This window comes from Ascidia mentula, chromosome 4, assembly GCF_947561715.1.
Source record: "Ascidia mentula chromosome 4, kaAscMent1.1, whole genome shotgun sequence".
NCBI lineage: Eukaryota > Metazoa > Chordata > Ascidiacea > Phlebobranchia > Ascidiidae > Ascidia > Ascidia mentula.
This window is the reverse complement of record NC_138569.1, coordinates 19913394-19929793: the sequence shown is the minus strand read 5'-3', so window position 1 is coordinate 19929793 and position 16400 is coordinate 19913394. Positions and strand designations below refer to the sequence as shown.

General features: G+C 39.4%; 2 protein-coding genes across 2 annotated transcripts; both read right to left on the bottom strand.

Annotated features, from left to right (window-relative positions):
• Positions 1–778: 778 nt before the first annotated feature.
• On the bottom strand, positions 779–7244 carry LOC145898495 (uncharacterized). Its single transcript, XM_082986967.1, has 15 exons — positions 7031–7244; positions 6640–6746; positions 5686–5787; positions 5472–5542; positions 5339–5417; positions 4814–4983; positions 4400–4556; positions 4129–4212; positions 3758–3888; positions 3638–3698; positions 3157–3362; positions 2739–2823; positions 2308–2670; positions 1925–2065; positions 779–1664 (listed from the first exon to the last, which is right to left on the bottom strand). The coding sequence occupies exons 1-15, from the start codon at positions 7101–7103 to the stop codon at positions 1296–1298; spliced, it is 2199 nt and encodes a 732-aa protein (XP_082843093.1). The 5' UTR covers positions 7104–7244; the 3' UTR covers positions 779–1295.
• A 4035-nt stretch (positions 7245–11279) lies between these two features.
• On the bottom strand, positions 11280–15136 carry LOC145898673 (microprocessor complex subunit DGCR8-like). The gene is made up of 14 exons (XM_082987220.1): positions 14978–15136; positions 14883–14920; positions 14619–14675; positions 14411–14557; positions 14245–14344; positions 14051–14185; positions 13826–13983; positions 13667–13730; positions 13357–13458; positions 13164–13300; positions 12925–13064; positions 12601–12700; positions 12469–12540; positions 11280–12106 (listed from the first exon to the last, which is right to left on the bottom strand). The coding sequence occupies exons 1-14, from the start codon at positions 15120–15122 to the stop codon at positions 11714–11716; spliced, it is 1788 nt and encodes a 595-aa protein (XP_082843346.1). The 5' UTR covers positions 15123–15136; the 3' UTR covers positions 11280–11713.
• Positions 15137–16400: the final 1264 nt, after the last annotated feature.

The following is a 16400-nucleotide window of genomic DNA, read 5'->3' as shown; positions in this document are numbered from 1 at the left end:
TATTTTTAAGCTGGGAAGACATACATTCCTCGTTTGATGAAAAAGAATACCTAAGGTAGTTGGTTTATTGGTAGGCCCACAATCAGTCTCTTATTTTCAAACTTCTCTTATTATGAAATATAGGTTGTACAAAAGGATATTTTGTATTACTAATTAGACAACAGGAGATTGCTTTCGCGTGCTGCAAAGAAGAGGTCATTTGAAAGCGGTAGACGTGTTTTGAAATCCGTTCGGATACCTGGAGAGCAGTAAGTTTACAACCAAGAACCATGGTATGTCAATCAGAGTGCGCAATGCTATTACTCATCCACACACTATGACTGGTTTCGTGGCGCCGCCTCACAGCTTGCTGGATATGGAAATGGAAATAAACCGGATTTAATATGCGCATTATGAAATGCTAAAAAATGCTTCTGTTAAAAGGACATCACGCACCATTTATCTTATTTCTGTTGTCAATTTAGGAATATAATGGCTTGCCAAGTTCAAAGAGACACCAAATCAAGTTTTGAACAGTTTACTTACTCGTTTACGGTGGAGTGTTGGCAAATAGATATAAGCCTACTATCTAAAAACTTTGTGCAGCTTGGTTAATAAGTTTCACTTCGGCACACATGACTTGATTTGATTTACAATTTGACTTGGTGTCTCTTTGATCACCAAATATATAGTACTTAGATTCACAACTCGACACCTTTTGTTTGTGTTAACACAAAAAACTGTGTTAATTATTGTTGCCTAATGTGTTACGATAAAACAAAGGAGTTGGTTAAGGGTTAAATTTCTTGAAAATACAGATCCGCAGACAAAATATCGGCGTGACAAAATATACAAGCCGCCCTTGATTGTAAGTGGCACAAAGAGGGAAACTTGAAAAACCGTGGTTTAGAATTGAGCAAATAAGCCATTATACGCTGTTTCATTATAATCATTTTCAGATTCCAAAAGCGCAATGACCTTTACACAACCGTTTATTATTTCAGGCCATTTCTATATAGTCAGGCTACACTATTTTATTATTTCAGGCTACGTATATTAGACGTGGTGTTCATTGTTATAACCCAACTTTTGCGCAGAAAAGAACAACATTAACCAGGTAATCACATTGTCGAAAATGAAACAACGCAACTTGAAAAATAAAATATTAGCACACTCTGAAAACAGAGAGCTAGTTCACACGAAACATTGCATGTTTTATAATATAGGTATTTGAAACATATAGTTTGCAGTATCACGTATACTTGTAGCGCAGAGAAATTCAATTCACCTTGACGCAAATTCAACGTCCAGTTCTTTCAGTTTAAACTTGCATAGTGAATATCTCTTCTTGTGGCAAACCTTCCATTGCTGCTCAGCTTACTACTGCCACCTATCGTCCGAGAAATCGCTGGTGCACTGGAGATGTTTCTCTCAAAATTTTGCGGTGAGTATTTAGCAGGATGTTGAAATGATCGGGATAGTCGTGAGTTAACGATACCACGATGTCTGTATGATGATGTCGCCCGCCTTGTCTTGCTCTCAGCGGCGGTAAACGGACGTTGCAAGTTTTTGTCACTTTTTCGAGCCGAGGTCAGGAGGTTTATATACGAGTTTTTGTACATTTTCCAGGTTTCTGCCGTTTCGTGGATGGCGCGCGCCTCCGCTATCGTCGGGAAGTCGTGATTCTACCAAAAAGAAATCTTGGTCGTCCGTCAGTTTGATTGATTGCGTTATACGAGGCTGTAAACCACAATCACGTACACTACTACGTCTTTACAATTATACCTGCGTCGTTACAATTATATGTGAGTGTCATATATTGAGAAGTATTTGCCCTCTTTTACAGGCAGTATTGGATCGTAACTAATTCTGAAGGTTTATATGATTACCCCCTACGGTTATCTTGTCAGTATTCGTGAATTAGATAAACAAAGTTAAAGTTTACCACTCCACTGAGTTGAATCAATAGATTGGCAGGAGCATGTCGTAGAAAGAAGGTCCTCCTCATTAACACAACGTCCGCTCCATTGCTTATTAAAGCTATTCGAGTAACATCATCAGGTCCATTGAACAAATCATCAAGACCCTTCATAAATAAACTTATTATCAGCTATAGCCAAACTGTTATTTAGCTGTCTATAGTTTTCGAACTGAATGTCAGTGCCGGTTGTTCGCAATTTCCAAAAATATGGCGAGTTTATTGAGCTGCAAACAATAGGGCGTTTTGACCTGATGAGAACTTTTGCAGAAACAGTTTGCATTACTGACTGCAACTTAATGAATACATTATGGCTCTTTGCTACTATAAGGCTAGTTAAGTCAACTTACAAAGACGTCGTTGGCCTTAAGTCTCCCCAATTCGAGGTGTGTGCGTCTGAGGACAGGAGGGGCGCTGCTGATCTGCCTCTGGGACCGGGAGGACACTTTACTCCTCGTCTCGAATCGATTCTGAGTCGCAAACGATGCTGACATCCGGGAGCGACTCAGTAGGAGTCGAGCAGACCCGGTTTCCGCCCGAGTTACTCCGGCCATGGAAGCGTCAATCGGGTTTATAACGGTCGTGATTTGCATCGCTGGACTTCTGCTTTCCTCTTCTTCGACAATGACGTCATGGTTGCCGTTGACAACCTGACTCGCTGATTTAAGGATGGAAGGCAAGGTTGTGGATTTTTTCCCACCATGTCCGTTTACCTGAAAATAAATTCCAGGTCCAGGTTTTCCCGTTTTGCTGTGATTGTGTTTATTTATTTTGTATTTACCAGGCTTTCTGACGATTGTGAGGCGAGGCTGGTTGGAGACTTGCTGCGATCGCTCCAAACCGATGAACCGCTTTTGAAGGTCGACCTTTACGTGTATACAACTATATTTTATGATATGTACATAATGACCTGTCTTACGCAAACTAATTTAACACACACCAGACCAGCACTGCAAAATATCGCACTGTGAGAGCTTTACATATCGAATGATTCCAATGACAGTTATGGGCATACATGTGATTCTGTAAATCAGTTTATTTACAGACGAAACGAAATTATCCGTTTGTGCATAAGTAAAAGACCAAAAACATTAAGAGATATCTTACAAAATTGTTTAATTTGCTTTTAAATGCAAAATGTCACACTATATATTATTGCATCTAGGCCTACTATCTTATCTCAAGTAAGTTTCACGTACGCTGTTTCTTTGTTTCGATCTTTGTGCCAGGAGTTAACAACACCTCCTCTTTTCCACATGCGGAAGTCAGCTAAGGGTTCGGAGGAGCTACGCATGTTCCTCCCACGGTCGCATCCCAGCTCTTCCGGAGTTTGCTTGTTGAAGAGCGACTTCTTTTGGGAGAGGACATTGGACACCATCTGAGATCTCGCCAGTGTACATTCACCCTGGCGGAGACGACATAAACAACATAATTAATGTTTAACAATTATTTTATTTCACGTTGTAGATACATTTCCAATGTTAGCCTTTTATTTATTGTTTTATCATAACGCAAAAAATCGGTTACACAGCGTCTTCTAAATGATTTAAGTAAGGGTTGATTTCAGTCATCGTAAATGCAAAACACTAAAAAATGAAACACATATAATATCGTACTGTGCGTATTTTAAAGGTAACCACGTCAGTATAAATGAAATTATCGTAAACTACATATTCGTACCGTTTTGATTATGTATATCCATTCATAATCCCTTCCACCCGGAAATATGACTGACCCATTTCTGCGCAAAAACACTTTGATCAAGCCAGTTTTTAAGACTGTAAACCTAAAGCCGCTCACGGAAAGTATTTGAGGGACAAAACATTTGAGTCGTTCCTTAAAACTTCGCTTGGAAAGAGACGGAAGAAATGGTGGTCGACGAGAAAAGCTTTGGCGCCACCTATTTCACTCTCGCGAAGTTTGAAATAATCCTGTGAAAATACTACATAACTGCACAGATTTCATTTTACCGGGTTTCGTACATGTAAGTCGGTAGATTGCTATCTCATCGAAACGCTGACGTAAATTACTTGGTCTCGGCCATTGCAATTAATGCGTTTCAAGTGTTCAATAGTTCAAGTAAGGTTATGTTGGCTATGTACTCTTACAAAGTCAATAACAGTTTGTTTGTCAACGTAGTGCAATTGCGTCAAGCAGTAAAAACAACGCACGTCTTTGTCTAAAACGATTGCTTCGACGGTTCCCCTGCAGAGAAGTGTTTGCCGTCGCTCCGATTCCTTCTCCATTTCATCAACCTGTGAAACGCAGGCACCTGTTTCCACACTTACATGAACATGTTGACTTCTTCGTGATATTTTATATTGAAAATGCGACTAATGACGAGATATTTAGACCACAACCACAAAAGCAAGGTTATAAAAGACAACTAAGTTTAGAGAACAGGTCTAATTTGGTAAACTATGACTACATTTTCGTCCTTACGTTGGTCGTGCAGCCTTTCCCGAGGACGCCAATCGTCTTTGATATGACGCTATTTGCCACGTGATATTCTTGTACGACCATAATCTTGCCGCTCATAACGAAGAAGAAGCGATCAGGGGAACGACCTTGCTGAGCAAGAACCCTTCCACTCTCGTACCTGCGTTGAAACAAATGATGATATACAGTAAAACAAACACTCCTTCAAGAATCAATACATAACTGTTTTTTATGTTAAACATTTACCGCATAGTAAATACAGTATCAAATATTTGTATTGTTTTCGATGCAGCCTATCACGAAAAGTATCGTAATCTGGTTTTATCTATGAAGTGGAATAAGCAAAAACATTGACGATTTGTGTTTACAAGAATAAAAAATCTCTTATTTTTGATCCAGTTTACAATTTTCACTTACCTTTCATAGGCTGCGTAACGAGCAAGTTCAATATCGCTATCCGTTACAGTTTGTCCAAGCATAGCGCGCACCGCTCCACAAGATCTCAGAAAACGAACCACCATGACAAGGTCCTCTTCTTTTCGCAGAGTAGGAGGAGTGGAAAAGATCATCCTCATCTCCCAACTCAGCTGAAACATTCGAGATTATCTGACTTTTGATTAACTTTCAAAAAGTTTCGCATCTCGCACCAACAGATGAGAGGGGTTTCGGTTATTTCTGCAATGCGGGTTGTAAGATATCAAAACTGTTGACATTTTTTGGCTCGCCCGAAGACATTGCATTACATTTCATGCATTTTTATGAAAGTTATTTTATAGACGTAACTTGTTGCGAAATAATATTTGTGGCAAGGAAAACGATATAGCACCGCTTGTCAATCGGTATCCACAATGTTGCCTGCAGATTTAGAGGCACTGTTAACTCCGGGGCATTGAGAAAACAATTTAATTAAATGTAAGGTTTAGTGACAGGGTGGTAACTTACGCTGCTTTTCTCTGGAGAGGAAAAATCGACGACCCTCTCGTGGTGGGTGTACGTCAAGTCATCAGACTGAACAGCAAACCTAGAAAGGAGAAAGATCAGTCGAACTGCGATAAGATTTAAATTAAATTCTTACTTTTTGCGCATGCGAAAACAGCGCACAAGAAGAATGACACATCGAACCAGATTTCGAAAGAAGTTCAAGTGCTGAAAGTTGCAATGAACGGGTTGTTTTATTGCATATAATGCTCAAGGACAATAAACTGCATTTTGTATTAACATAAAATTGTTTGTTTTAGATGAGTAGGTTTGAATATTTTTTCCACACTACTGTTAACGTTGAAATTTACTTTTCCAGACGAAGAACGTCTGCTCCAAGATATCGATCGCAAACGATTTCGACGCACGATCCCTTCTGGATTGGTTGGCAGTCCCATAGCAGCCTCCACTCTCTGTGTAAACAAATAAAGCGGTTACCATGCTCCAAAACACCTTCCTTTTCTTAACATAATGATTGCAAAAAAGGTAAATATTGGTGGCAATCCAAAAATGATGCCCTTCAGAAAACTTATTTCCTGTAATTAAATGCGGGTCTGAAGTTTTTGAATTCAGCTGAGCAAAGCGCAATGCCAAACAAACCGTGAAGACATCGTCATCACCAAGCGAACCAACAGAATATCGTCTATCGCCCACTGAAACAATTCTAAAAGTAACTGATTTCTTGCGGTTAAATTTCTTCCTCTTGTCAGCTTTTGGTGACTCCATTTTACCCAAGATCGACGACCCCCAAACACAACTTTAAACCATACACCATCCTAACACAGTACCTACCTGACTGTATACACTTGACAGTCGGGGTTTTGTTTGCACCCAACGCCAGTATATTTGCGTTGCCGCTCGGTAAATGATTTAATTATTGAGGTGCCACAGACCCTCGCCAGCCGTCGTGCGGCCAATAAACAAGAAGCACGCGTATCGCTGGGGAAAGAAGTGTTGGCTGCAACGGATATTCATGTCATTGGTTTCCGGATAATCAGCGTTTCCACAACGTTCGCGAAATACTTTCGAGGGGTTTAATGATTTGAATTTTGTTTCTTTTTGCAAAGCAAACATAAGCTGGTGGACTGTGCACTAGGCGAACAGATTACATGTAGGCTATGTGATCAGAGCGTAGAAAGTGTTAAGGATACTAATTCCAACAAATGGTCCAAAGCAGAGAAAATAGTAGTGAACAAAAAAAATTTTATTTTATTTTTATTCCGACACTGCCAATATCAGTGCTTCCGGCAGTGGAGGTAATTCACCTTCACTTTCTGGCGCAGTGTTTCCGATGCTCCTCGTCTTGGTTTAGCGGTCGAATGACGTTGATCAAACACTGCTATTTTCAGCAGATCGTCGGGAGCGTGCCAACCTACACAAGTGGTAGACACGGAGAATTATTGGAAAAGCTTGCCGAAGGCAAATTATGAGAAAACTCCACCTGTGTTAAACACGTTAAACAAATCAAATATGTACACCACTGTTAATATTTTCCATTCACGAAACACGTTGGAATGTTTGTTTATCGTCCTGACACAAAGGCTGGAATTCATTGGTCGGCGAGAACCAATTTTACAACCAATAAGCGAACTTAATAAAACCAGAACTTTTTATCATAGTTTGAGTGAAAGCTTGTAAACATAAAGTTTAGCCCACCAAGTTCCCATTTGGCTTTGACTGGAGAGGGCGTTGACCTGAAACCGCGGTCAGATATTGTCTCCACGTCCATGATACCAACAAAATCCAACAAGCTTTTACAAGCTTTCTTTGCGTCTGTTGTGGTCTCCAATGATTGCCACTGTGGACATTACAACAAGCCTTTCGCTAGCATTTATTACAAAGAATCCCTATCTGGCTTCGAATAATTGGAATATTCTAAAAGTGCGAAAATAAAACTTTTTTTTCAAATTAACGACGTCCTAACAAGTTGTTTCAAAATGACACGCAACTTGTGTGATTCGTACTGCTGTGAAACACTGCGATAAATACAGACCGCCAACAACAAACCGTTCCGTCGCTTTTGGAACGTTATACGGCTTGTGGCGACGTCCATTCATCAAGAGATCGCTTCTCGGCGCACGGGAACAAACGGCCACACTGTTTACAAAATATTTGTACATTGCCCTAACTGGGCGACTCTCTCCGATTAATATGTTTCATACGCTGTCATCAGAGCCACGAATGTAGCGTTAATATCTCCGGTTGCCCCGAAAACAATCTTTGACGCGCCGCTGGTCAGGTTGTAAAAACATGCCCCGTATTAAGGCCTACCGTGACCTTTACGCTGACATGTCAAACTAAGCAACCACCCTAAACTATACTGTATTTGGAGTCAAGTATAACATAAGTTAGTCGATTCTAAAGATTGTAACGTATCTCCCTGAGAAGCAATTTCTAAAGCTTCAACAAAACCTGAACACACAACTTCATTGCATGGGGTTCTGGATTTGTACGCAACCAACGGCATGATCCTTATCCGACACGGTACAAAAGCAGTCTTTGGACAAGTCGTCCTATGTTTACCAAAGACGCCGTCACCAAGGAATTATGTTTTGACGCCGAATCGTGTCAACAAAGCTGCGCCAAAATAACAAATTGTATTTGTTGGCGCCCGAAATCCTTTATAATCAACTTCGGCTCAGCTATTAAACACGGGACCCTGACTTTATCGCGGAACTTCATCTGCGTTAACATTTACACTTGAAAATTGTCGTAATCACATGATCAACCACATGCCAATTCGAGTGATTCCCGCTTTAGCATTGACGTAAGGTCTTCATTTTCTGCACCACTGTCTGCAGATTTTTTCAACTCTTATCAGGCCCCAAAAATCGCAGACTGATAAAAAACAGTTTTGTGTGACAGAAAATACCGCGGAATGAATGGCGCTGGTTGATTTGTTGACTCACCTGGGAAGAGGAACACTCGAAGATATTCGAGGGTCGCCGCTTGTGGTTATCGCTACACTTACAGCTGTCAAAACGAGACTGACCGCACACTCTCCCTGTCAAGCGTTCGTGCTTTGCAGCATTCGAAGAAGAAATCATGCGATGCAACTGTTCTGCCGTGGATCAGTAAATTATGTTTTGTGGGTACTGAAGTGAAGGACGCATATTGGTATTTCTATGAAAATTAGTTTTGGTGCTGGGAAATGCCCACCGTGTAGACCTGTGTCACAATGCAAAGTCATGCATCACCAAGCAAAGCAGTGACGCAATTAAGTTAAATTTACGGTTGAATGAGCGCACATGTGCGTGCTGTTGTCATGGCGAATTTTAAGGTGTTTGGGGCAGTTTTAGTGTGGTTTTGAGCTATTCCAATTAGGTAGTAACTTGCTGGTGGGTGCTGCTGAAATTTATGTTGAAAATGGAGCAAAAAAATCAGGCTGTGTTTGTGGCAAAATGAATCGTTTAAGTGTCCAATCATTTGTGATTTTATGAAAGATCCATTTCATATCTACAAATTTTGATCAAAATTAGTCTCCGAAAAAATGGTTTAGCCACCCCCCTAGGGCCATTTGCCCCCCTGGTTACTCAATATTTTGGTTAAAAGAGCAACCAAAAATGGAACTGGATTTTGCAGAAAAATGAATCGTTCAACTACCCACTCATTTGCATTTTTTTGTAAGTTCCAACTCTTCTCTATGCGATGGCATCAAATTTAGTTGTTGAAAAAGTGTCAATGCCCTCCCCCAAGGGCTGGGTATACCCCCCTGTTGGTCATATGATCTTCCAGGAGGCCCAAAAAGTCCTTGCTCTGTACAGTCTCATCCAGGAGGAATTTTTTTTTTTTCAACTTTGTAGAATTCCAGGTCCCTATGTAAGTCACAAGACCCATCAACGGTCATTGGGAAACAAGCGGAACAGTCGCTAGATGCATTACAGCCGAGGGCCTTGAACACAGGATTTCTCCTATCTAATACCCATATAGGTCCTTAAGGCGAAATGTCAAATTTTTTAAATGGTGAAATAGACATTAAATTTACACTGAAATATGTTTATTTATGTAAGTTAAACATCATAGGAGGATTTTAAACCAGCTCCAGTCATCAGTCGCCACCTAGTGACAAAAATGAATTTTTTCAATGCCCTAATGTACATAAAGTATGGGGTCTGTTGCATGACTTTCAGCTTTCAAACAACTTGAAATATAGCTTAAAATGCATGCATTTCCTCTATTGTCATTCCGCAACACATTTTGAGTCATTTATAACACATAGTTTTTGCAATGTATTGTTCATTCGTCATGGCATTTGTTGCATGTGCTGTCTTTCACAGCATCCATTCTTTTGTTGACCTATTTTGCAAAATCTTGAATTAAAGGCTTTTTCATCTTGTTTAGTCATAATACATGAAATATAATTATTTTGTGGCCTAAGTACTGTATTTATTGCCACAGAAAGAAGTGGTCCAATGCCGGTGGGTGATACTTCAGACGAAAGGATTCCAATAAACCCACTGCTGAAACTGCCGCAACCAACAATGTATTTCCTGTATGTACTGCACTTGTTGACATGTACAGTAGTTCCTAATTGTGTTTGGGCCATTAAATTTCAATACAAAACACTTTGCAAGGTCTTGTGGGCCACTTAACAGCACTTTTTTCATGTCATTTTCATGCTTTGGAGATAGCCATGATTTCTTGCCATTATGCATGTGACTAATTAGCCTCGAATATTGATTAATTGAAACTTTTGTTGTGCCATTGAGCATGTGTGCATACAAATGGGTGTTGCCATGACTGGTGCATGATGTTTCGGTGTAATTTATGTGAACCGCTTAAGGTCGGTGGCATCATTTTCTGCCTATTAGCTGTACTGCTTGTAGCCCTGCTGATAAGGCCATTTTGTGTTGTTTAGGGGGTGTTGGCAAAAACAGCCATAACTCTGGGATCGATGATCAACCAGGTGTGAAACTTCACATTGTGATAGGTGAATGTCCCATATACTTTGCGGCTTAGGCCAATTGGGAATCTGGTCCATTGACCTTCTATTGAAGGACGCATATTGGTATTTCTATGAAAATTAGTTTTGGTGCTGGGAAATGCCCACCGTGTAGACCTGTGTCACAATGCAAAGTCATGCATCACCAAGCAAAGCAGTGACGCAATTAAGTTAAATTTACGGTTGAATGAGCGCACATGTGCGTGCTGTTGTCATGGCGAATTTTAAGGTGTTTGGGGCAGTTTTAGTGTGGTTTTGAGCTATTCCAATTAGGTAGTAACTTGCTGGTGGGTGCTGCTGAAATTTATGTTGAAAATGGAGCAAAAAAATCAGGCTGTGTTTGTGGCAAAATGAATCGTTTAAGTGTCCAATCATTTGTGATTTTATGAAAGATCCATTTCATATCTACAAATTTTGATCAAAATTAGTCTCCGAAAAAATGGTTTAGCCACCCCCCTAGGGCCATTTGCCCCCCTGGTTACTCAATATTTTGGTTAAAAGAGCAACCAAAAATGGAACTGGATTTTGCAGAAAAATGAATCGTTCAACTACCCACTCATTTGCATTTTTTTGTAAGTTCCAACTCTTCTCTATGCGATGGCATCAAATTTAGTTGTTGAAAAAGTGTCAATGCCCTCCCCCAAGGGCTGGGTATACCCCCCTGTTGGTCATATGATCTTCCAGGAGGCCCAAAAAGTCCTTGCTCTGTACAGTCTCATCCAGGAGGAATTTTTTTTTTTTCAACTTTGTAGAATTCCAGGTCCCTATGTAAGTCACAAGACCCATCAACGGTCATTGGGAAACAAGCGGAACAGTCGCTAGATGCATTACAGCCGAGGGCCTTGAACACAGGATTTCTCCTATCTAATACCCATATAGGTCCTTAAACATATTTTACACTTGTCCGAGTGTGATAAACGTGACGAGCTTTACTGTGACGTAACAATCCTGGCAGTTGGGAGTATCCCGTACCAGTACGTACGTAAAACCAGTGGTACATAATCATGGTTCCTTTAGAATGAATTCCAATAAGCTGTTACTGTGCAATAGTTTCATGAAAATAAGGTTACAAGTGGCGATCAAGATGCTGCGTATCTTTCTGGTAATTTCATTGAAGCGAAAAAATAGTGCAATAGCGGAAATGGCAAATGTGTTTCTAATGATCAAACAAGGCAATGACGAATGAAGATGCCACAAGGAAAAACTGGACGCTATGACTGTCACGCTTTCATCATCTCGTGCAACAAAAGGTTGTCTCGCATAAAAGTTGGCATAGCAACCCGTGCACATCTGTTTCCAATGATTGCAATAGTACAAAAATATATCCGGACGAAATAATGCAAAAAAACGCCATTAAAGTTCTCCTAGCATCGGTTTTTTGTCGAGTTTTAAGGACATTAAACATCAATCAGGAGCAACTTGCTCTTCTTCCTCGCTGGTTCCCCATCTTTTGTCGCATCCTCCGCATCATTCTTCTTTGCTCCCGCTCCGGATCTCGACTCCCCGAGTTCCTCCATCATCTTCCGCAACTTTGCGAGCAGTTCCGGGTTCGGGCCGGCAGTTTCACGAGTTTCGCGACCCCTAGTGGACGATCGCTGTGCGGAAGAGGACGCGGAGCTCTCATCCGGTGTTAGCACAGACGCGTTGCTCTCATCCATCGAGCTGTCGGCGGTGGTTGTGGAACGTCTTTGTTTAAGTTCGAATATCTCTTGTTCGATGTTTTTCTTTCGAGCGCGTTTCTCGGCGACCGACGTTCCGTAACTTTTTATCAATTCCCCCCATGACGTAACCTGCAGGTATACGTCACGCGTTACACGACATTCAGTTTTTTCTTCATGTTATCTTGCTGTTGCGGTTAATACATTAATTAGAAAAATCGCGATACAATCTCTTATCTCTATGCCAACAATTTGCAACTAGATTTGTCCTTACAGTTGGTCATAGAAACAGCGCATTACCATTCACGAGAAAAGTACAAACAGCGTATTACGAATAATTTTGTCAATCCGGACAAGTCTTAACCACCTAAAAACCTAAACACAAACCCCAGGATAATTTCAGAAAACACCTATGTTGGTGCAATAAACTGCAGCATTTTTCAATACTTTTAGCCCACAAGTTGAAGATTTCTTTGTTCGGTTTTAATTGTTACCTTGGGATGGAGAAGTTGTAAAATCTGTTGCGCTGCGACCTGCTTTCCCATCTTCTTGTTCTTCGCAGTTCCCTACGAAACAAACCCTTCTTTAATGTTCTATTCATACATCAGCAGTGGGTGCCCACTTACAGTGACCACATGTTTTCCGCACGTCATCTTATATTCAATGTTTTTCCCTTTTCCGATCTGAACGTCGAAGTGAACGCTCGTGTCGGCGATTCCTTGATTTCTAACATAGAAAAACAATAGATATTAACGCAATTAAATAATAAATTCACTTAATCCTACTGTTTTCGTCAGCTAAATACGTAAAGCGTTACAGTTGTAGGTACCTCGCACTGTGTCTACCCATTTAACTTGAAGTGCGCCTTTCGTAATCATAAACAGAACAAGTCATTTGACCGAATGTGGGCCATCGGGCGCACTAGTTAAACACATTGCACAACATCTTACCGTTTCAGGCATTCCGTCAGGAGCTGATAGGGAAGGTAGTTTCCCGCGTGAACACAGAGATCGTATACCCGATGGTCTGTCACTGATACGTCGTTAAAATATTCAACCGAAGTTTCACCCGACAGATTATCAACTTGATCCTGTAAACAAACAATAGGGTGAAGGCTAACATTTTTATCCAAACACAAACCTAACTTACAAAATACCCTTCCTAAAAAAACGAAGTGTTCTGATCTTACCTTAAAACCTGGCACTAAGATCTCCATGGTTGCAAGAGCTGCCTTGTTTTTGGCTGCCTTTTTATTAATTCCACAGGCAGTTCCATATGCTTTGTCATTAATCATTACAGTGGCTTCAAATGGTTCGCTTGAATCATCTGCATTGTCACAAAATGATCTTTCATAAAATCACATAGTTAAAATAGGCACTTACCCTTGGTGGCAAACTTGTACTGTGGCTGTGTGCGCAAAATGCTTTGAGCATATTCATGCATCACACAAACCATAGGTTTAATGCTTGTGTTAAAGACAACCTCTGAAAAAACACCAATTAATATGAATGGATTTAAATCAAAAGAAATGTTTTTTTTAATGAAATACAGTGCTTCGTTATGTTAACACAAAACAGAGATCTTCTGTACAGATAACGACATCTTGTTGGCAATTAATTGAACCAGAAACATATATAATATATATATATATATACAAGAAAATAGTCAAAAATACACAAGCAGGGTACTTACTGTGGGGCCTATCAACGGCACCATCCCTTGGTATTGTCAAAGTAATTACTTTGGCTGGGCCAAGCTAGAATTAAAAATGTGCATAAAAGTTTGGTTGGCACATTAGTATAAGAAGGCATGTTTGCCATTTACATTTAATTTAACCACAACAAATTGTACCTTTTTTGGTTCAGATGGATTGTCCTGGGCAGCTGTATTCGCTTCATATTTCTTTTGCTTTGCATACTTTCTCTTGTCTGTCCATTTATTAAAATGTGGAACTTCCACCGTGTCAAATATAAACCGTTTGTTAAAATACTCCATCATTTGTCCCTCATCTGTTTGTAGAAGTAATGGTTACATGCAGCTGCTGTAATGTTTTAAGTGCTCATAAACTTCTCATACCAAGAATCTCATTTTCGCAGTTGTGCAGTATGGCCTTCGGAACTATTTCAGACTGTTCAGTTTCTGGTTTCAAATTGTCATCAGTGTCAGTAGTAATTCCATTGGTAGTGTTATTAGCTTGATCTGGTCCATTTGCTATTTTTGAACACAGTTATGTCAATGTAAAAATATGGATCTGTAAACTGCACAAATACCAGTTGCAGAGGTCAATACACTTGTCATTTCATTTTCAATCTTATTTTTGTTTTTCAAATTTTCCAAACAGGGAAAACTCGCCAAGGGAGGATGGTGCCTCTGTATGAAAATTTTTCAAAAGCAAGTTCAGTAAAATACATTTTATTTTGACAAAGATAAACTTACACGAATTCCACCCATGCTGACCACATAAGGACGTGACCAAGTAATAACTTTGCTGGTTTTGTGCAAATAAAATGGGACCCCTGTGCAATGGGGGATGCTCACCCAACCTTCAGGCAATGGTTCCAATGATGAAACTGGGGTTTGATACTAAAAAAAGCAAGAAATTTACATATAAATGTAGTTCATATTGGAGTGTTCATAACAATACCTTAAGTTTTCTTTTTGTAAAGAATCTCACAGGCTCTGCTACATCCGACTCTTTGTGCTATAAAAATATACACACTTAACGTCCTTTGCAAAAGAATTCCAAGAAGACACATACTTAATAAACCGTAAGTTGGGTATATGTCACAGTGTTTATTGATTGTTGAATGCCTTAAACCATGCAAAGTATACACAAAGTGTATATATTTATATAATGCCTTGGCTGCGAAGCCTGTGAACCTTATAAGTATACACAAATACACTCTACCTCAGAATGTTGAGTTTGTGTTGCATCTGGAGTAGATGCTGTAAACAAAGCACATGGAATAGTAAAAATATACAACAGTTTGTAATATTTTTTACCTAGATCCTGTTCATTATCAAGGAAAACTTGGGACTCCTCATCAGAATCTGCTTGGCTTTCATTAGAATCAGAATTGACTGTTACCATTGGAGATGGGTTTTCAAGTTGACCTTGAATTTGTGTTTCTGAGCTAATTTCTGACATGACAACTCTTTTTATCGACTATAACATACACATATATGTAATATTAAAATGCATTTGTTTGATGGTGGATTAACCATGCATTTGAACTCACAGCCACTTAGGCAACTAATTTAACTAGGTGGCTTGAGATATAAGCATGTTAATCCTGGATAAAAGTGTGGCAGTTTTTCTGTATAGACTTATGACATAACATTCAAACCTTTATGTTAACATGAAGATACTTTTGCTTAATGGCACTGATAATTAGCTGAGATTTGTTTTTATAACTTTTCGCCAAATAACAACTAATTGAGGCGGTGCCATCAGCAAGACATTTTTCTGAAATGATTTCGTTGTGGCTTAAAATCATTTAAGATTCATACATTTTGTAACTTGTACATTATACTCTATACTGTGTTTTGGATTTACAATTTTACAAAATCTGTGTATGTAATTAGTATGAAATACTGTTTGTAACTGCTATGCATGCTGAAATGTGACACATAATTGCATATTATTTCGCCAATGAAGCATTACACTACAATACTCATGGGCATACACTGTAGTTTCACATAAGTTTAAAAATGTTTTTGTTATGTTGCCTTGAATACAAGATTGTTTTATGTCAAGAGCCTACACGCATTACATAAACATATGCCAAACGAAAACCTATCAATGCACAACATACGACAAATTACACAGTGACAACCGAACAGACTTATTAATTTTCCGAATTATTTTTACAGCAACGTGTTTATTTTAATGTTGAAAACGTTTGTGGCATATCAGAAAAAAAATAAACACCACGTTTTCCGACGCGTAAACGGAACGTTCACATCATGGGATGATATTTGCAAAGTTTTTTTGCGCCGGGAACTGACCTTGCTGCAGATGTTGGCGATTTTTTGGATGTTTTAACGTTTGCTTGTATTCTGTATATCCTGGCCTGCTTGTATGTTAAAGTGGTACTTTGTACTTCGCACTGTTGAAATAAAATCCGTTTTCGTGGAACAAATTTTTGGAAGATTTAATCAACCTCCGCCAAAAAATAAACGCTGGAAGATGTAAAGTCCAACTATAACATAAGTAACTGTGTTTGTGTTGTAATCTTGTTTAAGAATCACTTAATACAAATAACAATGCCCATTATCTTAAGTCTGCTTTTTGCCGAAAGTAAATGTATTTATCTACACAAACGGCGTTTTGTTTTGTTTAATTACAGGGCATCTGTTCTGAGGTGTATTTGTAAAAACTACTGATAAATATGTGAGATTGGTCTTAATTTGATTTATAAATCTC